General features: G+C 45.6%; 3 protein-coding genes across 3 annotated transcripts; 1 reads left to right on the top strand and 2 right to left on the bottom strand.

Moving 5' to 3' along the window:
• Positions 1–2,277: 2,277 nt before the first annotated feature.
• PIF1 (PIF1 5'-to-3' DNA helicase) lies at positions 2,278–10,346 on the bottom strand. Its single transcript, XM_014872215.2, has 12 exons — positions 9,864–10,346; positions 9,685–9,790; positions 9,484–9,609; positions 9,232–9,385; positions 8,579–8,693; positions 8,392–8,498; positions 7,850–7,989; positions 7,079–7,185; positions 6,202–6,289; positions 5,530–5,675; positions 4,436–4,627; positions 2,278–4,114 (listed from the first exon to the last, which is right to left on the bottom strand). The coding sequence occupies exons 1-12, from the start codon at positions 10,344–10,346 to the stop codon at positions 4,058–4,060; spliced, it is 1,821 nt and encodes a 606-aa protein (XP_014727701.2). The 3' UTR covers positions 2,278–4,057.
• A 188-nt stretch (positions 10,347–10,534) lies between these two features.
• On the top strand, positions 10,535–13,852 carry CFAP144 (cilia and flagella associated protein 144). The gene is made up of 4 exons (XM_014872152.2): positions 10,535–10,664; positions 11,346–11,405; positions 12,332–12,435; positions 13,469–13,852. Exons 1-4 carry the CDS (start codon positions 10,535–10,537, stop codon positions 13,571–13,573), a joined length of 399 nt encoding a protein of 132 aa, XP_014727638.1. The 3' UTR covers positions 13,574–13,852.
• Positions 13,277–18,619, bottom strand: EBNA1BP2 (EBNA1 binding protein 2). The gene is made up of 9 exons (XM_014872151.2): positions 18,478–18,619; positions 18,311–18,394; positions 17,931–18,088; positions 17,099–17,222; positions 15,760–15,849; positions 15,457–15,532; positions 15,104–15,194; positions 14,610–14,790; positions 13,277–14,252 (listed from the first exon to the last, which is right to left on the bottom strand). Exons 1-9 carry the CDS (start codon positions 18,556–18,558, stop codon positions 14,202–14,204), a joined length of 936 nt encoding a protein of 311 aa, XP_014727637.1. The 5' UTR covers positions 18,559–18,619; the 3' UTR covers positions 13,277–14,201.
• Between the last annotated feature and the right edge of the window lie 12 nt (positions 18,620–18,631).

The following is an 18,631-nucleotide window of genomic DNA, read 5'->3' as shown; positions in this document are numbered from 1 at the left end:
CAGCATCCAAGATCAACAGGAATATTGCTGCCTTTCCTGTGCTCACAGGACTTGTGGGCACAGACTGTGAGGACACATCCATGTTTAATTATAATGAAAAGGCCACATAAAAACGAGAAGGGTGTTATATCACCATACAAAGATTTAAACTGGAAGCTGGTAAGGTTTTAATAACACTCTGTTTGTGAATTATGCTTCCAATAATACATAAATGTATTATGGAGCTTTAGCTGGTATAAAGCAGCTTCTTATGGTTTAATGTATTCAAAATGAGAACGGCTGTACTTCGTGGTAACAGAAATACCAATTATGAATCAAACTCTTAGTTTAATTCACTTAACGATAGCTGCAGTTAAGGCAGATGTTTAAATGCTTAAATGCTTTCTCTTCAGTTTGTGACGAGACAATATTCATTTCCCGTATTTATGGGAGTACAGTCATGGAAGCCTTTTCCCACAGGGATAGGACCCAGCCATCACATCAGTCCACAGCCCAGCGCCTTCATGGAGCCTGTCCCGGCACCTGGGCCAGCTCCTCCTGTCCCTGTCCCCTCCCGGAGCGCCTGCGGCCTTCGCTCGCCGCCCGGGCCATCGGTCCTGGGGCCTTTCCCTCTCCTCCCGGGCCATCCGTCCTGGGGCTTTCCCTCTCCTCCCGGGCCATCCGTCCTGGGGCCCTTCCCTCTCCTCCCGGGCCATCCGTCCTGGGGCCCTTCCCTCTCCTCCCGGGCCATCCGTCCTGGGCCCTTCCCTCGCCGCCCAGCACATCCTGCAGCAGGGCTGGCGGCGGGGCCCTGCTCACACCCCCGCTCTCGGTGTTCTCAGTGTTCCGTCTGTCCGAGCCCAGGGGCTGGCCGGGGTCTCTATGAGAGGGGCTTGGGACTGCCCCGTGCCCAACCTGGCCAGCTCCAGACTGCGGGGGAACTGCGAGGTGTGAGGAAAAGGTGGGAGAAAGGAGCGCTGAGGGCAGGGGAGGAGACGGTCCCGGTCCCGCTGCAGCCCCGGGGACACCGCGGCCAAGCAGGCTCTTCCATGAAGGAGCAGAACCTTGGAGAGGATCCATGCAGGACGTGGCACATGCACAAGCTCTCGGCTGTGCAAGCTGAGGATGGCACCGGTGCTTACTCTCTCATGAACTACGTGAACTGTCTCTGCAAAAACCCAGCCTGTATTAATTATGTTGAGACAGACTGGACTGACACCATCACCACTCAGTCCTTCATTAAAAGCTTTTCATGCCTTCTTTCAGGCAACTCTGAGTCCTTTTCTTACAGGCAGTTTCCTTCTTCCTTCTGCATGACCACCTAACCCTGTCTGTCACTCACAGAGCATCTTCTTACTACATCTGTCCCTAACAGAGCACCTGTCCCTTCCTCCTCACAGCACAGCCAGCAGACTCCATCCCAAGCTCCAACTGCAACTTAGTTTTGAGCAGCTAGCTCACACTTTTATAACTTGGGCAGGCAAGGCTGTTTCCACTCCTCAGCAATCAGTACAGCTGTAATTCATTGGGAAATATTTCTTTTTACACTATCCTTAGAGCCTACCTTCCCATACCAGCCTGCTGAGTCTACCTCTCCACAGCAGCTAAAAGCTAGGGCAGCACCAGACATGCTGAGGCTGGCCTTGGGCAGCATCCCCTAAAAAGCTGCAGGGTCTTCAGAGTCTTCTTCTTTTGACTGACTAATGACAAGAGGAGGAGGAGCATCTCTCTTCTTCCAGTACAATCGCCACAATAAAAAGTTGTGATTTTTTTTTTTTTAAATCCTATGATGATGTATTGAGTCCTAGCTCTAGATAGTACCTCTGTAAGAAAAATTAGTGTGTGGAAGAAGGGATATTTATTGTATAATTAAATAAGAGTTTTTAGTCATGTATAGAAAAGCATTATTAAATTTTAAAAAGGCCTCATCATAATCCTGACCGAAGGGATTGACAGCTCAGATTTGTCCTGACTGCTTCTTTTAGCCTTCAAACTCAGCACACATCCCTGGATCTGCTTTAGCTGGAAAATTTTACAGATGGACACCTTTTGGCCTCGGAACAGCTGACAGGCCTTCCAATGCCACAGTGATTCTGCTTCCACAGTTCCATCACTGAGAATGTATTTATAATATTTCAAGTAGATTTAATACTAAATGAAGTATTGATTAATATATATTAATATATATAGATAAAATGCTAAACAGAACCTAAAGATGAAATTATCTCAAACTGGCATCAACCCACCCCCTCCAGTTGAACTGGAAAGATAAGAAAGTCCTTAAGTCCATGAAAATTTATTTGCATTGTACATGATCACCACTCTTACACTCTAAATTATCTTGCAATTACAGGGGTACAGGAACTTTTTAAGACGTATTAAAGGATTTGAACCTGCATTATCTCATTGCTCTTAAATAACCAGTCAAAAAAATCAATGTATTGTCAATGACTGGACTTGCCTGGCATATTCTTCGTGGCTGTCTACCCCAATAGTAAAATTCACTTCAACATTCTGGGTATTTCAGATTCCACACTTTAAAGTCCAATGCAACACAAAGCCCTCATTATACTGCAGCATGTCATCTTTAAAAACCCCCAAGAATGCTAACTGAAACCAGCCCCCTGGCCAAGCACAGGGTTTGGGATTTGCCTTCCATAGGTTCCAGCTCCACCTCCAGGTACTTCCATCCACTCCCCACCAAACTTCTCTGAAGAAACAACGAGCTGATATATTAAGAACCTCTCTGAATAATAGTCACACTTCTGCCTTATACTTTTGTTTCCTCCAAGACTCTACCTTCTCAAGCCCAGAAAAAAATAACAAAGAAACCCTTAAAAATACATTTTAAATCCTATCAAAGTCTGTTTTCTGTTAACCACTGGCTAGTCAACATCCTTTCCTGGCTTTAAGGAGAGCAGCTGCCAAGAAACAGTCTTCAACTTCCTTGCACAGCAAAGGCTTTTTTAGAGAATTCCCCTGCAAGAGACAAGTTCCAGCTGGATGTTATTTCATATTATTCCCATATGGAAAACATTTTAAAATATACAAGTTACTTTAGCTTTAAGCAAAGTGCTAAAATACAAAGACCAAATCTTCTCCTTTATTAAGAAGACAATTCATTAGTTCTGCTCGTCTCTGCTTTTGCTGAAACAAGTGAAGTTACAGCTCACTTCACATGTCTTTAGCCATTACTCTATTGCACACTCAACTTCCACCTTATTAGTCAAACATATTTTTTCCTGGAGAAACTCCCATCTGAATGGGAGCCTCACGTGTTTAGACAGGAGGGGGTCCCACCAGCACCCATCTCCTCTCACCCCCTTCTTCTTGCTCATGGGGTAATGAATCTTCACAGTTCTTATAGTTCCATAATTATGGGTAGATGTAGGACTTCCTCCTATTTTTAAAAAGTGCCAGCTCATCTGAAAAGGTTAAAAAAGAATTCTCATTGTATGCAACAGACTAATAAAAATACTATGTATCAGCACAACAGGCAATGTGCAACTCTGACAATTCTACTTGTGGAAGAAGTTATGCAAAGCCTCCTGGCGTCAGGCAGCAAGAATAGCTCTGCTCTTGCAGGCAAATCAAGTATTCCAGATATTTAGCACTGTTTTGCCTTGTGTAAGCAGCTCCTGTGAACAATCCATCCAAGCAAAAAGGACACACACTTTCCATCTCTCAATACTTGAAGAAAGGCACACAGGTTTCAGTCTATATGTGCAGAGAATAAAATACAAGTAGCAGGCAGGAGAGAACAGTAGGAAGGTCCCTCAGACAAGATAAGACTGTAGAAACATCCCTCAGATACATCCTTGCTCAGTCATTTTGTTTGCTAGAGTTGTGTTTGCAACGCAGGAGTACTCAAGGCTGGGGGCTCAGAAGGGGTGTGCAGAAGCTGTCCAAATTCCAGAAATGTGAGGTAGAGATAGTTCTACATATCCAGTCAGCTGAATGAAGCAAAGATCTAAAAAATCTCCTTTGACTTTGCTGAAATGCAGTGATCTTGTTGTTGTGTATATTTGATAACATAGACAATCTCTGCTGACACCTCACAGAAACCAGAAGAGCATTCTCAGTTGCATTTCCAGTTCTCCTTCTCATCAGCATCTGAATAGGTGTGTAGTGAACCCTTTGAGAAGAAAAAAAAAAAAAAACAAAAACAAATTTATTTTGTGCCAACTTCCACTTCATTCCTTACTGCAAGAGAAGGATCAAAAAATCCCAACCCATCCTTTCACCCAGAGGACCAGGTAGTGTTACACAACCCCAACGTTACAGTGGATATATTCTCCCCAAGAGCTGCCCTGTTATATGCCCTCTCTGCAGTTTCATCTCTCCTGCTACTACAAGTGTTGATCCTGCTTAGGAAGAAAAAGAAAAACATCTTGATGCCCACATCTCTCATTCTGGTTGCACAAGGCAGGCTTTGCTAGCATGAGATTTTTTTTACCTGGGTTGGCAGCTGATGACGTCTCAGCTGTCTGTAGAACTGCAGCACAGCAGGGTCAGCTCTCACTGCTTTTGGGTCAAAATCCAGAACACGGAGCCCTGCAAGGCTTCGGGCTCTGGAGAGGGCTACATAAGCCTGCCCATTTTCAAAGACACGAGACAGGGAGATTTCCACATAGTCCAACGACATGCCCTATCAAAGGCACAGAGAACTTTGTTACAGAGCAAACAAACAAGAACATTGTCATGTCCCAGTGAGTGTCCAAGGTACTATCTTTGGTGATAGGTTTTGATTTTAAAAGAGGGAATCAGTAGAAAGGCATTATTTTCCCACTGTCAGAAAATTTCTAGTAGATAGTAGGATCCACTAACTAAACCCAGTGAGGCTCTTGTGTGAAACTCCATAAATCCCATCTAATCAACACAGCAGGTAGAGAAATCCTACTGGTTTCACTCTTAGTAGTTAATGGAGCAGGCACCATTCTCAAGCAGTCTTCTGGCAGACCTGACAGAGTTTGGGAAAGGCCTGGCCAGCCCTGTCTCATGGGTTGTCCCAGGTGCAGCAGAATTTACAGCATAGCCTAGTTTAAACTGTGGCATGGGAATAAATCCACAGGTCTCTAAGATCAGTACTTATCAAGTATGAAGTCTTCTGGAAAGCAAGGAACTTTTAAAATACTACACTGTTACATTGAAAGTTATATTGAAAAAATCCCCACCACACACCAAAGGGCAAGTCCAGCCCAGAGTACAGCTGTGTGTCCAGCAGCTTCCCCAGTTGCACTGCAGAGCTCAGGGTTCCTAATGCTCTCAGGGGAGCACTACCCTCACCAGCCTACAGTGGTAAATAATGCTGCTTTATAGTCCAACACCAACTCTGCAGATGGCAGTGCCCTTAAGGAAACCCCAGTAGTACTGACAGCCCCACAAGCAAAAGAGATGTTATCTCTCTGCAGCTAGACACATTCTGGAGTTCCCCTCCCCAACAAGGGCCTTTCAGCTTTCCCTCCTGTTTCACCAGCAATGCAAGCTCACCCAGAAAATGAGGTTTATAATGGTGTAAAAGTCTATAGACTGCTGTACAAGAACACCCACCTGACTCTTGTGAATGGAAATGGCCCATGCCAATTTTAAAGGTAATTGCTGACGACTCAGATGAACTCCTGATGGTCCTTTGATGACCCATTTTTCCATTTTTATGAGCTGTGTGACCCCACAGAGAAACCTCACCTTAGGCAGACCTTTAGGAATGGGAACAGGAAAGAAACAGGGATATATTCCTGACACTCAACAGCCAGGATGTCAGCAGCTTAAGAACACCTTTTTTCTGCCTAAACTAAACCTAAATCCACAGACAGTTAATAGCATGTCCTAAAATTTTGTTTGACCGACTTAAGCAGGAAAATAAAAGGCAGGTATTTTACCAGTTGAGATGCAGAGAAAAATACATTTTGTAGGTAGCAGAACATTATTCTTTGAGAAAAACAAAAATCCATCAAAACTTGCTTCAACAGAACAAAGAGGAAATTCAAATGAGCATACACATTTGCATACAGAATACAGAACACAAGAGGCCTACAGATAGCTATAGCTGATGCAGTGCATGACATCACAGGTCATGAGAGCCCCAAGCTTGCAGGGATCTCTCTGCTTTCCCTCAAATTATTACCAAGCTGTAAATAAAATTAAGAAGTCATTACGCACCAAGGACAAACTGTTTTGTTATTTTCCCACTTCTTTCAATAAAAGATCACAAGGCTTACTTACCCTTCTGTTCACTTTCAAACCCTACAACAACACCTCGTGCCCCATTCACCAGCCCTTGAGACACATCCAAATTCTTTGCTAACATCACCTACAGAGAAAAAGAAAAGTCTTTAATGCACTTCTTCTACAGCCCATTCAGCTACCTGCAGCTAAACTTCTTGCCAGGAAGCATAAGTACATTAGACTGATTTATCCAGATCATCCTGTCCTGCCTATTGCAGCACCATCTCCAATTTGATTGGAATGATTTCACACCCTTTCCTTCCTAGGATTCCTAACTACATCATTTTACAGCACTGAACACTTTACTTGAGCTATTTCTGTCCACAGTTGCGAGCTCAGATCCAGGGAGCAGTTTTCCCTTTGCCAGGCATCACCAGCCTATGCACATACAGATTCTGGGAACAGCTAAGGAACAAGTTTTCAAAGCAAATAGTGCTACTATTAAGTACAACCCTACATCCTTTCCAGACAGCCCTAGCTCAGAGCTAGGTGCCCAGTCCAGCAAATATGGCAAGCTGTGCCATACCTTTACAGGTGGGGAGGGCTGCTGTACCTGGAGCTGAGACTGCAGGCAAGGACTGCCTCTGTGTTCTCTGCTACTGGAAATCTTCTAAATTTGATTGGGCATGTCTGTCAAAGTCACAGCAATCACAATTGTCCCCAAGACATGGACCTGAACTCATCATCTGTCTGCATAAGATTCTAAGCAGTAAAAATACAAAGATTGGGATAGAGTCTTCTGTTGCCCTGGCATAGCCATTCTAGACTGATTTTGCATTCTATATATTAATCTACTCTATACATTTCTCTGATGTTCCTCCGTTTTTCTTATGCCATTTGATCTGGTCTATCACACATGTATATACACACTTACCTGAGCTCCGAGCTTTAGCTCAACTCTACCACCCACAGGACACTGAGCATCAATTAACTTCACTAGCATTGGGTCACTGTCCAAAGCCTCAAACACATGCACTTCTCCTGTTAAGAAAGACAGAACTTACAACTGTTGAACACATTTTACACAGCATTTCAGGGGTTGAGCATATATTTCTAACAGCAATGCCTCTTTTAATATCCATTCTGCTCTGCTCCTAAGACATCCTCACACAAACCTTGTCATATCTAACAGAAAGCTCACTATTGCCTCTCTTCCCTATATAACTTCCAGAGCATGAAAAGGCACAGAAATGAAAGGTCAGCAATAAATAAGAACTGAGCAGACAGCATTTTGAGCAGTTTCACTTACTACCAACACCAGATCTCCAAAAGAGACTAAGGAAGAATCCAAGGGCCAGCAAGGGAGGCAAAAAATTAAATAGCCTTCAATTCAAGTCATGGCTGCATAGTGCACGGCCTAAGATGCTATAGAAAGAAAAAGCAGGGATGTGGAGGCAATAAATTACCCACCCTACCTCATAAAAAGCAATGAGTTTGCTATCTCTTACAAACCAAATAGTGATATCATGGGTTTTTAAACAAAAAAACTGAATTTTTTCCCTAGATACCTTAACTCCAACACACAGAGCTTGAACTGATGCTGCTGTCCACGACAGAACACTAGTTCCACCTGACACCTCAGTACTCCCATTGCATCCTTGCAGAGCTCAGCCCCAAAGCCAGCAGTTTTCTCCACCAAGTTCACCTGGCAGCTGTTGCAAGCGTCTCTCATTGGTTACTTCCACATCATCTTTATGGGTGCAGAGCCTTGTAGCCAGGATCCCATCACGCTCAGACCTGTGAGTGGCTGTCTGCATCAGCTGTCTGGTAACCTCCTCTGTGCACCTGGTACCCAGGAAAAGGAAATTCTTCTTTAAAGGGATCAGGAGCAGATTTGAGCAGCAGTCAGCTCCACACAGTTAGATCAGTCTGTGCAAGGTACAGGCCTCCAGAGAGGACAGAGAAAGATGCCTGATAAAGTCAGAGAACAGAGCCAGTGTGTGCCCCAGCCCTGCCCTGGCCACTGCCAGCTCAGGATTCTTTGAATTAATTTGCAGAGGGACCCTAGGAACTGTCCTTCCTTACCAGAGCAGCATATATGAAACCTGTCTACATTAAGGAAGGCATTTATAGCTTTTGCCCACAGCTACACATTCCTGACAGAGGACAGAAAAGTGACAAACTGCTCTTTCCTCTGCTCCATCAGTGGGGAGTAGGGATTACAAAGAGAGATGAGTTTCTTCTCACCTGCCTAAACGAATTGCACTGAGGAGTGAGACAAAGGTCTTGTCAGTCTGTCTCCGCACTTCAGTCAGCTCCATGTTTATGTGGATGCATTTTCTCCAACTTTTTGCCTGAAAAAAAGAAAAAAAAAATTCTCTTGTTAAAGAGGTAGACTTTAAGTATGAGAATGAGTTTAGGAACAGTTTTGTACCTGGAAGCAGAACTTGGTTTCTTCATTAGCCTTGCAGACTGGGGGTAGCTGTAAGAAATCCCCACAGATAATTAGCTGAATTCCTCCAAAAGGCTCATCTCGTTTTCTGACTGCCCTGAAAAGGATAGAAGAGAAGTTTTGAATGTCCTCCAGAATCTGGATATAGTCATGTCCTGGAAGTTACTTCTTAATCTGTCAATATATTCAAATCTAGACAACCTGCAGTGAAAGATGTTTATCCCCAGATGCTTCAGAAGAGCTCAAATAATTAGGCAATGCTAATACAAGATATTAAATTTGCTTTGCTTATCTACCCCAGAGGTCATTACCAGTATTGGTTCTTTAGTGGCTGTTATACTACAGCTACCTCTCTCTGCCAAGAGAGACCTTTTGGGCACAGCTGTATATTCTGGACTCAGGTCTATAGACAACACTTAGCTCAGGAGATGCAGAGAACAACCCAAACAGCCATAGCTGTGACTGAGGAGTGGACATGACCAAAACCTATTTCATGGTAAAGATTGTCCCAGATTCCATGATTTCATACTTTCTTATAGCAGCTGCCTTGTATCCATTCACAAAACTAAAGAAAATAAGCAGACTGGAACTTTAGGGAAATTAATTTATGCTAGTTTGACCTGATAACTGCTCACCTTGCCACTGCCTCCAGCTTGTCAAAGAACTTGCCATCCACCATGGAGATCTCATCAATAATTAAGTGCTGGCAGGCCAGCCAATGCTGACGCACCCCTGGCCTCTCTGCCAGCTGAATGCACTGTTCCAGCGGTGCCTTCCCAGAGCCGATCCCTGTCACAGGACAAAAAAAAGCAATGCTTTAAGATGTTTCTGATTCTTTGGGAAGGGAGTAAGAGCTCCGAGCCCTTCTCTGTCGGGCAGGCCATCACCTGCAAAGGCGTGGAGAGTGGTGCCACCGATGTGACAAGCCGCCACTCCCGTGCTGGCTGTAGCGTAGGTGATGTTCGGAGGGAGGGAGCCCACGATCCTCTTCAGCAAGAACGACTTCCCAGTCCCTTCGAGGGAGAAGCAACAGGTCAATGGCCAGGACTATCCCCGGGGAGCCGATGACAGTCTCCGGGGCCCCTCACCTGCAGAGCCGGTGAAGAAGATGCTCTTCCCGCTCCGCACGGCGCCCAGTACTGCCTCCTGCTCCGCCGAGAGCCTCGCCGGGGGCCGCCTCTCCGCGCGGGACACCTGCGGGACAGGTGGGGGTGAACTGTGAGGGCAGGGCCGCTCCCCGGAGCCGCCCCCTCGCCCCGGGACTCACCTCGGCGGGGCGCTCCCCCCGCTCTTCGCCGGCGCAGCGGCGGCCGGGGCCGCTCAGCACGTCCCGCTCCTGCACCGGGCTGATGACAGAGAAGGACGGCGGCGGCCGCTCCAGCAGGCGGGGGCGGCGCGGCGCATCCCGCGGCCCGGCGGCCACCTTGAGCCGCAGGAGGCGGAGGAAGCGGCGCAGCGCGTCCGGGGGGCAGTCGGACAGCAGCACCTGGGCGCCGTCCGGCCCCACCCGCACCGCCGCTCGCCCCTCGCCCGCGAACCGCGTGAAGAGCCTCACGGCGTCCCCGGCCAGCACGAAACTCAGCACCGCCGCCGCCGCGCCACTGCCGCCGGCCACCCGCAGCACGGGCTCCCGCAGCTCGTTGCGGCCCAGCAGCACGGTCGCGTTCCGCATCACGCGGCGGCGCGGGGCGAGTCCCCCCGGCAGCGGCTGCTCCACGGCCGCCGTGCAGCGCAGCTCCGCCGCCTCCATCGCCCCGCCGGCCGTTCAAACGCGCCGCGTGCGCCGCCGCCAATCGGCGCCGGGGGTTTTAACTCAGCCGCCAATAAGAGCCGGGAAGGGTGGGGCGCGAGGCGGAGCGCCGGGCGGGCCAATCAGCGGGCTCGCCGGCAGCGGGCCGGCGTTGCCAAGGCCGCGGGACGCGCGGAGCCGGCGCGGCCATGGACGCTCGGCGCGGCGAGAGGGACCCGCCGGACGCGTTACAGAACCGCTTCCACGCCGAGCGGGCCAAGAAGGAGCGCCAGTGGAAGCTGCTCTTCACGCAGTACACCGTGAACCCCTACCATCCCAGTGAGGCCTCGCGGCCACACAGAACTGGCTAAAGCCCCGGGGGCAAGACAAGCCGTGGGGGGATTGTAGTGGGGGACAAGCAGCTGCACCCAAGTGTGGCAGCAGGCGCCAGTGAGAGGGGTAAAGCGGGAAATGGCAACTGGTGTACTTTCCTTTTGCCTGAGGAACCGGTCTGCACACTCAGAGATGGAACAAAGACACGACCCACTTGCCCAGATGGTGCCGTTAGTAACCACGTAGAAGTGAGGCAACTATTTAGGATGTGGAACTTACAAATTCTGGGTATATACAGAACCAAGTTGGGGTGGAAGGCCCCAACGCTACACCAAGTTCCTTCAGGTCCTGATCCGCTTTCTACCTGCCAATTCACAGTCTGTGCTAGCACAGGCAGGTGATGTGAGTAGATTCTTTCAGGTTTAGGTTTTACAATAAAACAACAAAGGAAAATAATTTCCTGAGACTTGGCACTCTGTAGGTCACTCCTTGGGTGGGGTAGGACTGATATGGTGAGCACAGGGAGCATCCTGTTGAAGGGCCTTTATCACACTTTATCATGCCCTTCCTAGAACTTGCCATTAATCAATACTTGTACTCATTTTCTTCTGTGCACGTGCAGTTCAATAGTACATATTCTATACCTGGCTGTGATTGAAGTCATTCACCTGTCTCATTTCTTTCCAGTTCACATGGTTGCTAGGAAGCCAATGTCTTGGCATGAGAACATACGTGAGCCAGTAAATGGTAAGAAGTCTCTGAAAAGCTTGTGATAACTACATAAGCAAATCATTAACACGTAAGATTTAATAATTGTAATCAGTCTTAAAATATCATGTGGAAACACCTCTGTGACCATGTAAGTTAAACTCACTTATGATTTTTGTTTGTAAAGCAGGTTTTTTTCCACTTTAAGGTTCTTTCTCATTACCTTCCATTTTCAGCAAAAGTTTGCATCCATGCAATTATGCTCTTATTTTTGTTTTTTATTAAAATATATATAAACTATAAAATATATAAAATTCCTTATATTCATACTATAAAATTTTGGTTGAGAATCTAAACCCCTCAGGGGAAAACAAAAATATCTATAATCATGTTCTATATGTACATGTTGCCTGCTACTGCAGATTCTACCTAACCACTACGCAGGATAAACTGCTGAAATGACTGCCCAGTCTTACTTTAGAGCACTGGTAATAAGAGCCCATATGGCAGCTGCTCCCTTATTTCTAAAATGATAATTTTATCTAAAAACATTAATGGGTCAGATAAGGTTGGTCTGCTCTATTCAAGGACTGGGGAGGGTAGAAAACCAAACCAGGGAAAGGCTGCAGGTCTCAGGCAACTGAGAAAGTTGAAAGCTGTCATGGAGCACTGGCTTGTGCTAGATGTGGTATAGGAAAAGTAAGATGCTGCAGTACAGTAGACAGGGATAGCAGAATTAACAGGATACTATTGTCAGGCAAATCTTGAAACTTCCTCAGGAAATATTCGAGTAGAAACATCACCACGCATTCTGACAATATCATTCACAGAAGCACAGAGGCTGCCTCTACCCGTGGTGCTCTTGTTGCTCGGACAGTGTTAAGATGTCTCATTCTAACACATGTCCACAGGTGGCTGATTTTTAAACACACTTTCATTTGTATTTGTATCTCTTAAAACAACAGATGAATTTCTGAATCTTCTTCACCGTGCAGCAGAGGTGCCAAGAAGGAAATACTCAATGCCACAAACTGAAAGCCAAGAAATTGGCTGGCATGCAACACCTTTGGTGAGTAGGATGCTTACAGATTCAGCTCTTTACAGGACTGAGAGATATTAAGCTTGCCACACTGAAAAATACTCATACAGAAAAACAATTTGTGACAAACATGGAAAACGAATTACAGGGAATGAGCAAAGCTGTTCACAGAACAGTTTTTAAAGCTTTTAAAATTTACACCTAAGAGGACTCTTCACACTGGCATAGACTTGTGAACAGAGAAGCGGTACACTTCCCTTGAGAAACCTGACTGCAAAACATCTACAATGACAGTGACAACATACTGCCAAATGCCACAGATATACTCAGGGCTGTTTATTAAAGCATTCAGCCATGAGAAATGGTGTAGTGAGCAATGTGAAGTGACATACAGAAGTACTGTGCAAAGAAACATGCTGCTGAACAGCATCTTTCAAACAAATTGCAAGCAGAACCATAAAATTAATAATCATGTAAGTATACCCAAAGCAGATACACCACTGAGGATTCATCTGGGGAAGTGTGAATAAATAGGAGGAAAAGAAATATATGATTAACAAGCTGAGACATCAATCATATCTGACAAACAATTGTGATGATGAGTGACTGCAGATTAGTGTTTTGGGAAAGGCAAATTTTGGCCTGTTATAAAGAAAACTAAGATAATAAGAAAATAAGACAGTCTTCATTGATTTTTCATATTATACATCAAATAAACTAGTTACTCATGACAAGGGTAGAGACAGACATCTCATCTGGGCTCTATGGTATTAAGGAACTGCTGGTAGGATCAGTCTGGCAGGGTAGAGGCAACTAAACTTGCCTGTGTGTAGGGAAACAAGTTCAATTTTTAGAGTCAGAACTCATGATGTTCAATTTGTTAAGTTTTCTTTATTTGGCAGGTTTGACCATGACAGAATAGTGAACAGTACAGTGGTACCCTGCTCTTCCTATCATTTAGACATTTCTCAGCAGCAGAACACCATGCATCACTCTCCCCAGGAGGGACTACTACTAATAATAATTTTAGTCAAAGCACATGATTGTCATTTTTGTTTCCCAGGTTCCTTTGGACCGCAGCGATATTAGATTCTACTGCCCACGCTGGAAAACTGAGATTACTGTCCATGGCTACCCTGCACCACGGGGAGAGAAGTCTAAAGAATAGTACAGCGGGAAAAGCACAGACAGAATGTTAATGACATCTAATGTGTTAGGCCCTGCTTGTTATCTAGCAAGTCTGGCAGATTTCTAGTGAAAGACAATAGAAAAAAGAAAACTTTCATCTGTCCAGATTTGCAACCTGACAACAGTGGCACAAACAAACCTATCTGTAAGGCTCTGTATTTGTCTCATTGCTGTTTCTATACAAATAGTCTAAAAAAACACTCTAGCATCTCAAAAAGCTTCAGACTTCTTATTTTGACATTGGCAACATGACCCAGAACTCAAGGTCACCAACTTCATCTTAACAGCAATGGTGGAAAAAGCTGTCAGAATGAAGGGAACAAAAGGCAGGCTCCAGCCACCACTCATTGAACAGCTAAACATGAGTTACACACAGTTCTGTGCAAACCATTTAATGCGTTCACACACCAGAGGTTTAAGTAGAAAACAATCCTTCAACAAAACATACACTGAGAAGAAATTAGTGATAAGGCACTGCTTTCCACTGACTTTTTTTCCTTGCCACTGCAAGGCATCCAGCTTGTTCTGCAGTTAGCTGCTTGATGACAGCAGAAACACATGTTGCAACACAAAAAAACACAGGAACCCCACTGGGGAGCACAGTTCTCTTAGCGGGCTCGGTTCTTCATTTTCTGCCTTGCTCTTTTTCCAGGTCTCTTCTGTGAAGAAAAAGGACAGATTCAGATCTTTATTTTCATGGTCCCCATCTTTGTTCTAGCTCTATAGCTTGGGGAGCATACCAAGGAGAGGGTATTTGTCAGAACATCTGGAGAGGGAGGTTTTGGCACACAGTTAGCAAATATCACTTTTTAACTCCTCTTCTTGTTTTCCTGCTGATACCAAACCAGCTGCCCCCAGTACTGTTAGTAACCGAATTATGCTTAGCTCCCAAAGACAGGCATCACTTCCAGATGCTGGAGGCACCCATCATGTGCTGGAGGCACTTGTCTCTCCCTGCCAGACACGGCCTGAGTTCCTATCCAAACAGGATAATTTTCATGCAACATTTTACTTACATTAAGGGCTTTTTTCCCTCCTTTTCCTCCTCTTCCTCCTTTTCCTAGGCCTTTGTTGTGAGCCACTTTTGACTGGAAGCTGGATACATCATTAAAACTCTCCTTTGTGTTCCACTTTGAGCCCTTCTTCTTCCCACCAAAACCAAACTTCTGATTTTTGTATCGTCTTTTGGCATTTGGTCTGAAAAACAACCGACCAGCATCACTGCATACATTCCTTGTTTCACAAGCCTCTCAAGATACACATATATATACTCACAGTCTCCCATCAACCATCATAAACCTTTCCCATCTTAACAAAGATGCAGAAATTAGCACATTTCAATCTCTGTTCCATTTTGGCCATAGTTTTCTTCTCTTTAGGGACAGAAAACCACCTTGGACTTATTTTAACACTAAACAGAACAGTTTTCTTGTTCCCCAAAATTATCCTCTAAAAAGACCGAAAAAAATCACACATTCTATGTTTAACTAGCTTTCATTTCTGGTCTCACCCCTTCTTTGTCCGTTGACTTGCATTGCCTTTTTTATTCCCTTGAGATGACGTCTGCTCTTCATCTAGAAAGTCCAGCTTGTCAGAGAGACCTGCAAGAGTGAAGACATCACAGCTACACCTCAGAAAACACAGATTTTCAGTCTAAGCAAGTAATAGCAGCAGGTCACCCTCATTGAAGGACAGCTGCTTGGGAGGTTTTTCATTGCCACTGGCACACAGTTCTGCACAGCAGCAGCTTTCCAACCTCAAGGTCCAGAACTAGAGCGGCAGTGACCATATCACACTGCTCCACACTGCTCACCCACCACTAGTGCCTTTACGCATTTGCTCTCTTAGACAAGTTGACTTTACCTTTCTGATATTTCTTGACTGCATTCAACATATTTTTCTTCTCCTTTTGTCTCCTCTGAAGAATCTCAACTTGCACCTGAGATTAGAAGCAGAATATTAGTGTTGTTCCTTGCAGTGTCCCATATTTTTTTTGAAGCTATCCTATCTTTTGTTCTGTTTTCCTTCAGAGCAGCTAGACAGAAGACTAGACAGATTCTGTGTGTTTTAGCCAGACTCCTGTGGTCCCACTCTTTCAGCTCCCCATTCAGGCTCTAAACTCTTATCACAGATCCTTTTGCACATGTCCCTTTTGTAGCTCCTCACCTTCTTGCCATATTTTCTCATTGCACGAAGTTGTTTTGCTTTCTCAGACCTTTCCATTGCTTCCTGTTTACTCTTAAGTTTCTGTCGAATCTAATTGGGGAATAGAAAAAGCAAAATTTATCAGTAAAACAAAAGAAAAAAAGAGAATTGTATGATTTCTGTACAGTCCTGAAGCCAGGATTTGTGAAGCATCTATGAGAGTAAAAAAGAAAACATCTCTCAATCAGATAATGCCTATAAGGCATACCATCCTTTCAGCGCAAGGAGTAGTTATTACAGAAATTCCTGAACTTATCTACAGCCAAAATCTGGTTAAAAGGACAAAACTCAGAAAACAGAGAAGACAAAGCCTTATAATGGGCTCTAATGGAACTGAAAGTATTTCGTCAGTCTATGTGGGTGTCATTATTAAAAGTAAAGCACTGAAGAAAAGTCAACAGTCCTGAAGAAAACATCTTTTCTGTTCCCTCCTTGTTCACAAACGGTTTTTATATAAAGTTGCTGTCTTATGAAGAATTACAAGGATTTCAGCACAGATCTTCATGATTCAGTGTAGTGACGCCAGTAGGAGATAAAAATTATTCTTCAAATGAAAGTCAGCTAAAGAAGAGAACAGTAATGTGCAAGACTGACTTAAGCCTTAGTGCGAGCTATATTATCGTTTTTCACCTTATCTAGAAAGGTTCCATCAGAAAGCAAAACAGTGAGCCAATGATACATGAACCTTCAAACCAGACTCCAACTCATGTTTGTTTAATTTATACAATGTAGTCTTTTTTCCAAATCTAAAGCAAAAAAGAGTTCCATTTTGAACAAAGACTACAGTCAAGAGGGAAATGTGTGAAAGTCTTATTTCTTACACCAGTCTAATTTTCTATCCAAAATAGATTCGTTCAATAATATACAGTTTAAAATCACAGAAAACCAGAACACACTGACAATAAACAAAAGGTGATACTTAAATAGGAAAAAAAGATTGCATTAAAACCACATTCAACTGCAAGTTTTATGATAAAGAGCAGAAACACAGGCAGCTTTATATCCACTGTTACACATACTACGAAAAAAGTCTCTTTTTTTAATATTAAATACATTCAAAACAAAGTATAAATCATGCTTTTCTACTTTATCATACAACCTGCTATAAAAATCCCCACATTGCACCGAAATACCTAAACAAAAAGAAATCTCCTGTCACAAAGTTTCAAACCCAGTCATTGCCATAGGAATCAGAAAAGAAATTAAGTTCAGCACTCACACATCACACCTTAAATTTAATGCCTACCACAGGCTAAAATGCACACATTACACAGGAAAGAAAGACATTCACTGCACGTACCTTCTGCATCTGCTGGTCTGATTTGGCCATCTCTGCAAAGTAATCATCCGGCCTCCTCGTAGGAACCTGGAGCTTACGCAGCCTAGGGAGGGCTTCCAGGACAGCTGCCTGTGCCTGCCGATAGCTGGGAGAGAGCACAGCACCAGCTGTCACTGCACACTGCACTGGCCTTGTCACTGCACCGCCTCTGCCACCACACCGGCCCTGTCACTGCAGTGGGCTCTGTCACCACACCGGCCCTGTCACTGCACCGCCTCTGCCACCACACCGGCCCTGTCACCGCATGGCAGGCAGCTCATAGTGCTGACACAAACTGCTCACACAAGCAGGTTGATACTGCGACCTAGCAAGCATTAGTCTGGATTTATATCAACATTCTGTGCACATGCAGCGCTACTGAAAGCAGTTCAGGAGCCAATACAATATTAACATTTATATCTTGCACATACACACTTATCTTGTTGCCAGTTATAGTTTTTTTTATGTTGGAATATAAAAGGCAAAGCAAAACAAGAGAACTGTAAGAGCACCAAAACAAATCCACAAAGAAAAATCCGTATCTTGTGTTAAAGAGTTAGTCCTTCTACCAAGGAGCTTTTAAAATAAACTTCTCAGCAAAGGGTGAAGTCTACTATGAAGAGGGAAATTATTTCTTTTCAGTCACACAGCAGTTAAATATAATAGCACTAGTTTGTAGTTATTCTGGAAAACATTCAGAGCCAGCGAAGGTACAATAACATGGACAAGAGTCCCACAGTAACAGCCAGTGTAGCAGTCTGGTGAACCGTAACTCCAAAAACGCAACACACATGAAATCTCCTTCGACACTTACAAACTCATCTCTCTCTGGAAATCATTCTCAGGGTCAACGGCATCAGACGTAGAAGCATTCTGAGAAACGGGATCCGCGACCGGGCCCAGAGTCACGTCCAGCCTTTCCACCCACGCGAGCTGCTGCCTGAATTCGGCCAGGCACTGCTTCAGGCCGTCCTGTGGAAAAATCAGAGCTCAGCATAGCACCGCCCGGACCGATCCGCACGGCTGGCCCGCTCAGGGTCCGGGTCACACCGCGGGCTGCTCCTCGGGGCGGCCGGGACACACCCGACCCCCCCGCAGCGCAGAACACCGGAGTCCGCCCGGCCCCGACCCCCGCAGCCCCGCCGTGCCTCCTGCGCCCCGCAGGGCTCCCCTGGTCCCGCAGCCCCGGCTCACCGTGTCGTTGCGCCGCTTCGGCTGCTCCTCCAGCACCACGTTGAGCCCCGGCTTCAGCGCGCCCCTCGCGAAGGCCTCCTGGAGCTGTGAGAGAGTTCGATCAGTCCGCGCCGCCGGCACCAGGCGGCCCTTCCCCACCGGCCTGGCCACCGCGGCCACGGACTCACCTCCGAGTCCGAGAGCGAGGAATCCTCCGAGTCCGAGCCGGAATCCGAGAAAGAGCCACGCCGCGCCACCGCTGCCGCCATCGCTGCCGCCACCACCGCTTCCGACCTCGTGCGCGCCGCTTCCGGGGCCGCTGGGGCCGCTGGGGCCGCGGTC

The sequence above is a fragment of the Sturnus vulgaris genome, chromosome 9, assembly GCF_052056855.1.
Source record: "Sturnus vulgaris isolate bStuVul1 chromosome 9, bStuVul1.hap1, whole genome shotgun sequence".
Classification (NCBI taxonomy): domain Eukaryota; kingdom Metazoa; phylum Chordata; class Aves; order Passeriformes; family Sturnidae; genus Sturnus; species Sturnus vulgaris.
Note: the sequence above shows the minus strand (reverse complement) of the source record. Positions and strands in the feature narration are given on the sequence as shown.

What these genes read in the sequence shown, in the direction of transcription:
- EBNA1BP2 (XM_014872151.2), bottom strand. Translation starts at nt 18,558, where the DNA reads ATGGCGGCAGCGGTGGCGCGGCGTGGCTCTTTCTCGGATTCCGGCTCG. An exon ending in CGAAGCGGCGCAACGACACG is followed by an intron (nt 18,089 to 18,310) that starts GTGAGCCGGGGC and finishes ATTTTTCCACAG; the next exon opens with GACGGCCTGAAGCAGTGCCT. An exon ending in AGTCAACGGACAAAGAAGGG is followed by an intron (nt 14,791 to 15,103) that starts GTGAGACCAGAA and finishes GTTGTTTTTCAG; the next exon opens with ACCAAATGCCAAAAGACGAT.
- CFAP144 (XM_014872152.2), top strand. Translation starts at nt 10,535, where the DNA reads ATGGACGCTCGGCGCGGCGAGAGGGACCCGCCGGACGCGTTACAGAAC. An exon ending in CGTGAACCCCTACCATCCCA is followed by an intron (nt 10,665 to 11,345) that starts GTGAGGCCTCGC and finishes ATTTCTTTCCAG; the next exon opens with TTCACATGGTTGCTAGGAAG. An exon ending in CATACGTGAGCCAGTAAATG is followed by an intron (nt 11,406 to 12,331) that starts GTAAGAAGTCTC and finishes TTAAAACAACAG; the next exon opens with ATGAATTTCTGAATCTTCTT.
- PIF1 (XM_014872215.2), bottom strand. Translation starts at nt 10,346, where the DNA reads ATGGAGGCGGCGGAGCTGCGCTGCACGGCGGCCGTGGAGCAGCCGCTG. An exon ending in CTTCTTCACCGGCTCTGCAG is followed by an intron (nt 9,610 to 9,684) that starts GTGAGGGGCCCC and finishes TCTCCCTCGAAG; the next exon opens with GGACTGGGAAGTCGTTCTTG. An exon ending in GTCATCAGCTGCCAACCCAG is followed by an intron (nt 4,115 to 4,435) that starts GTAAAAAAAATC and finishes TTCTTCTCAAAG; the next exon opens with GGTTCACTACACACCTATTC.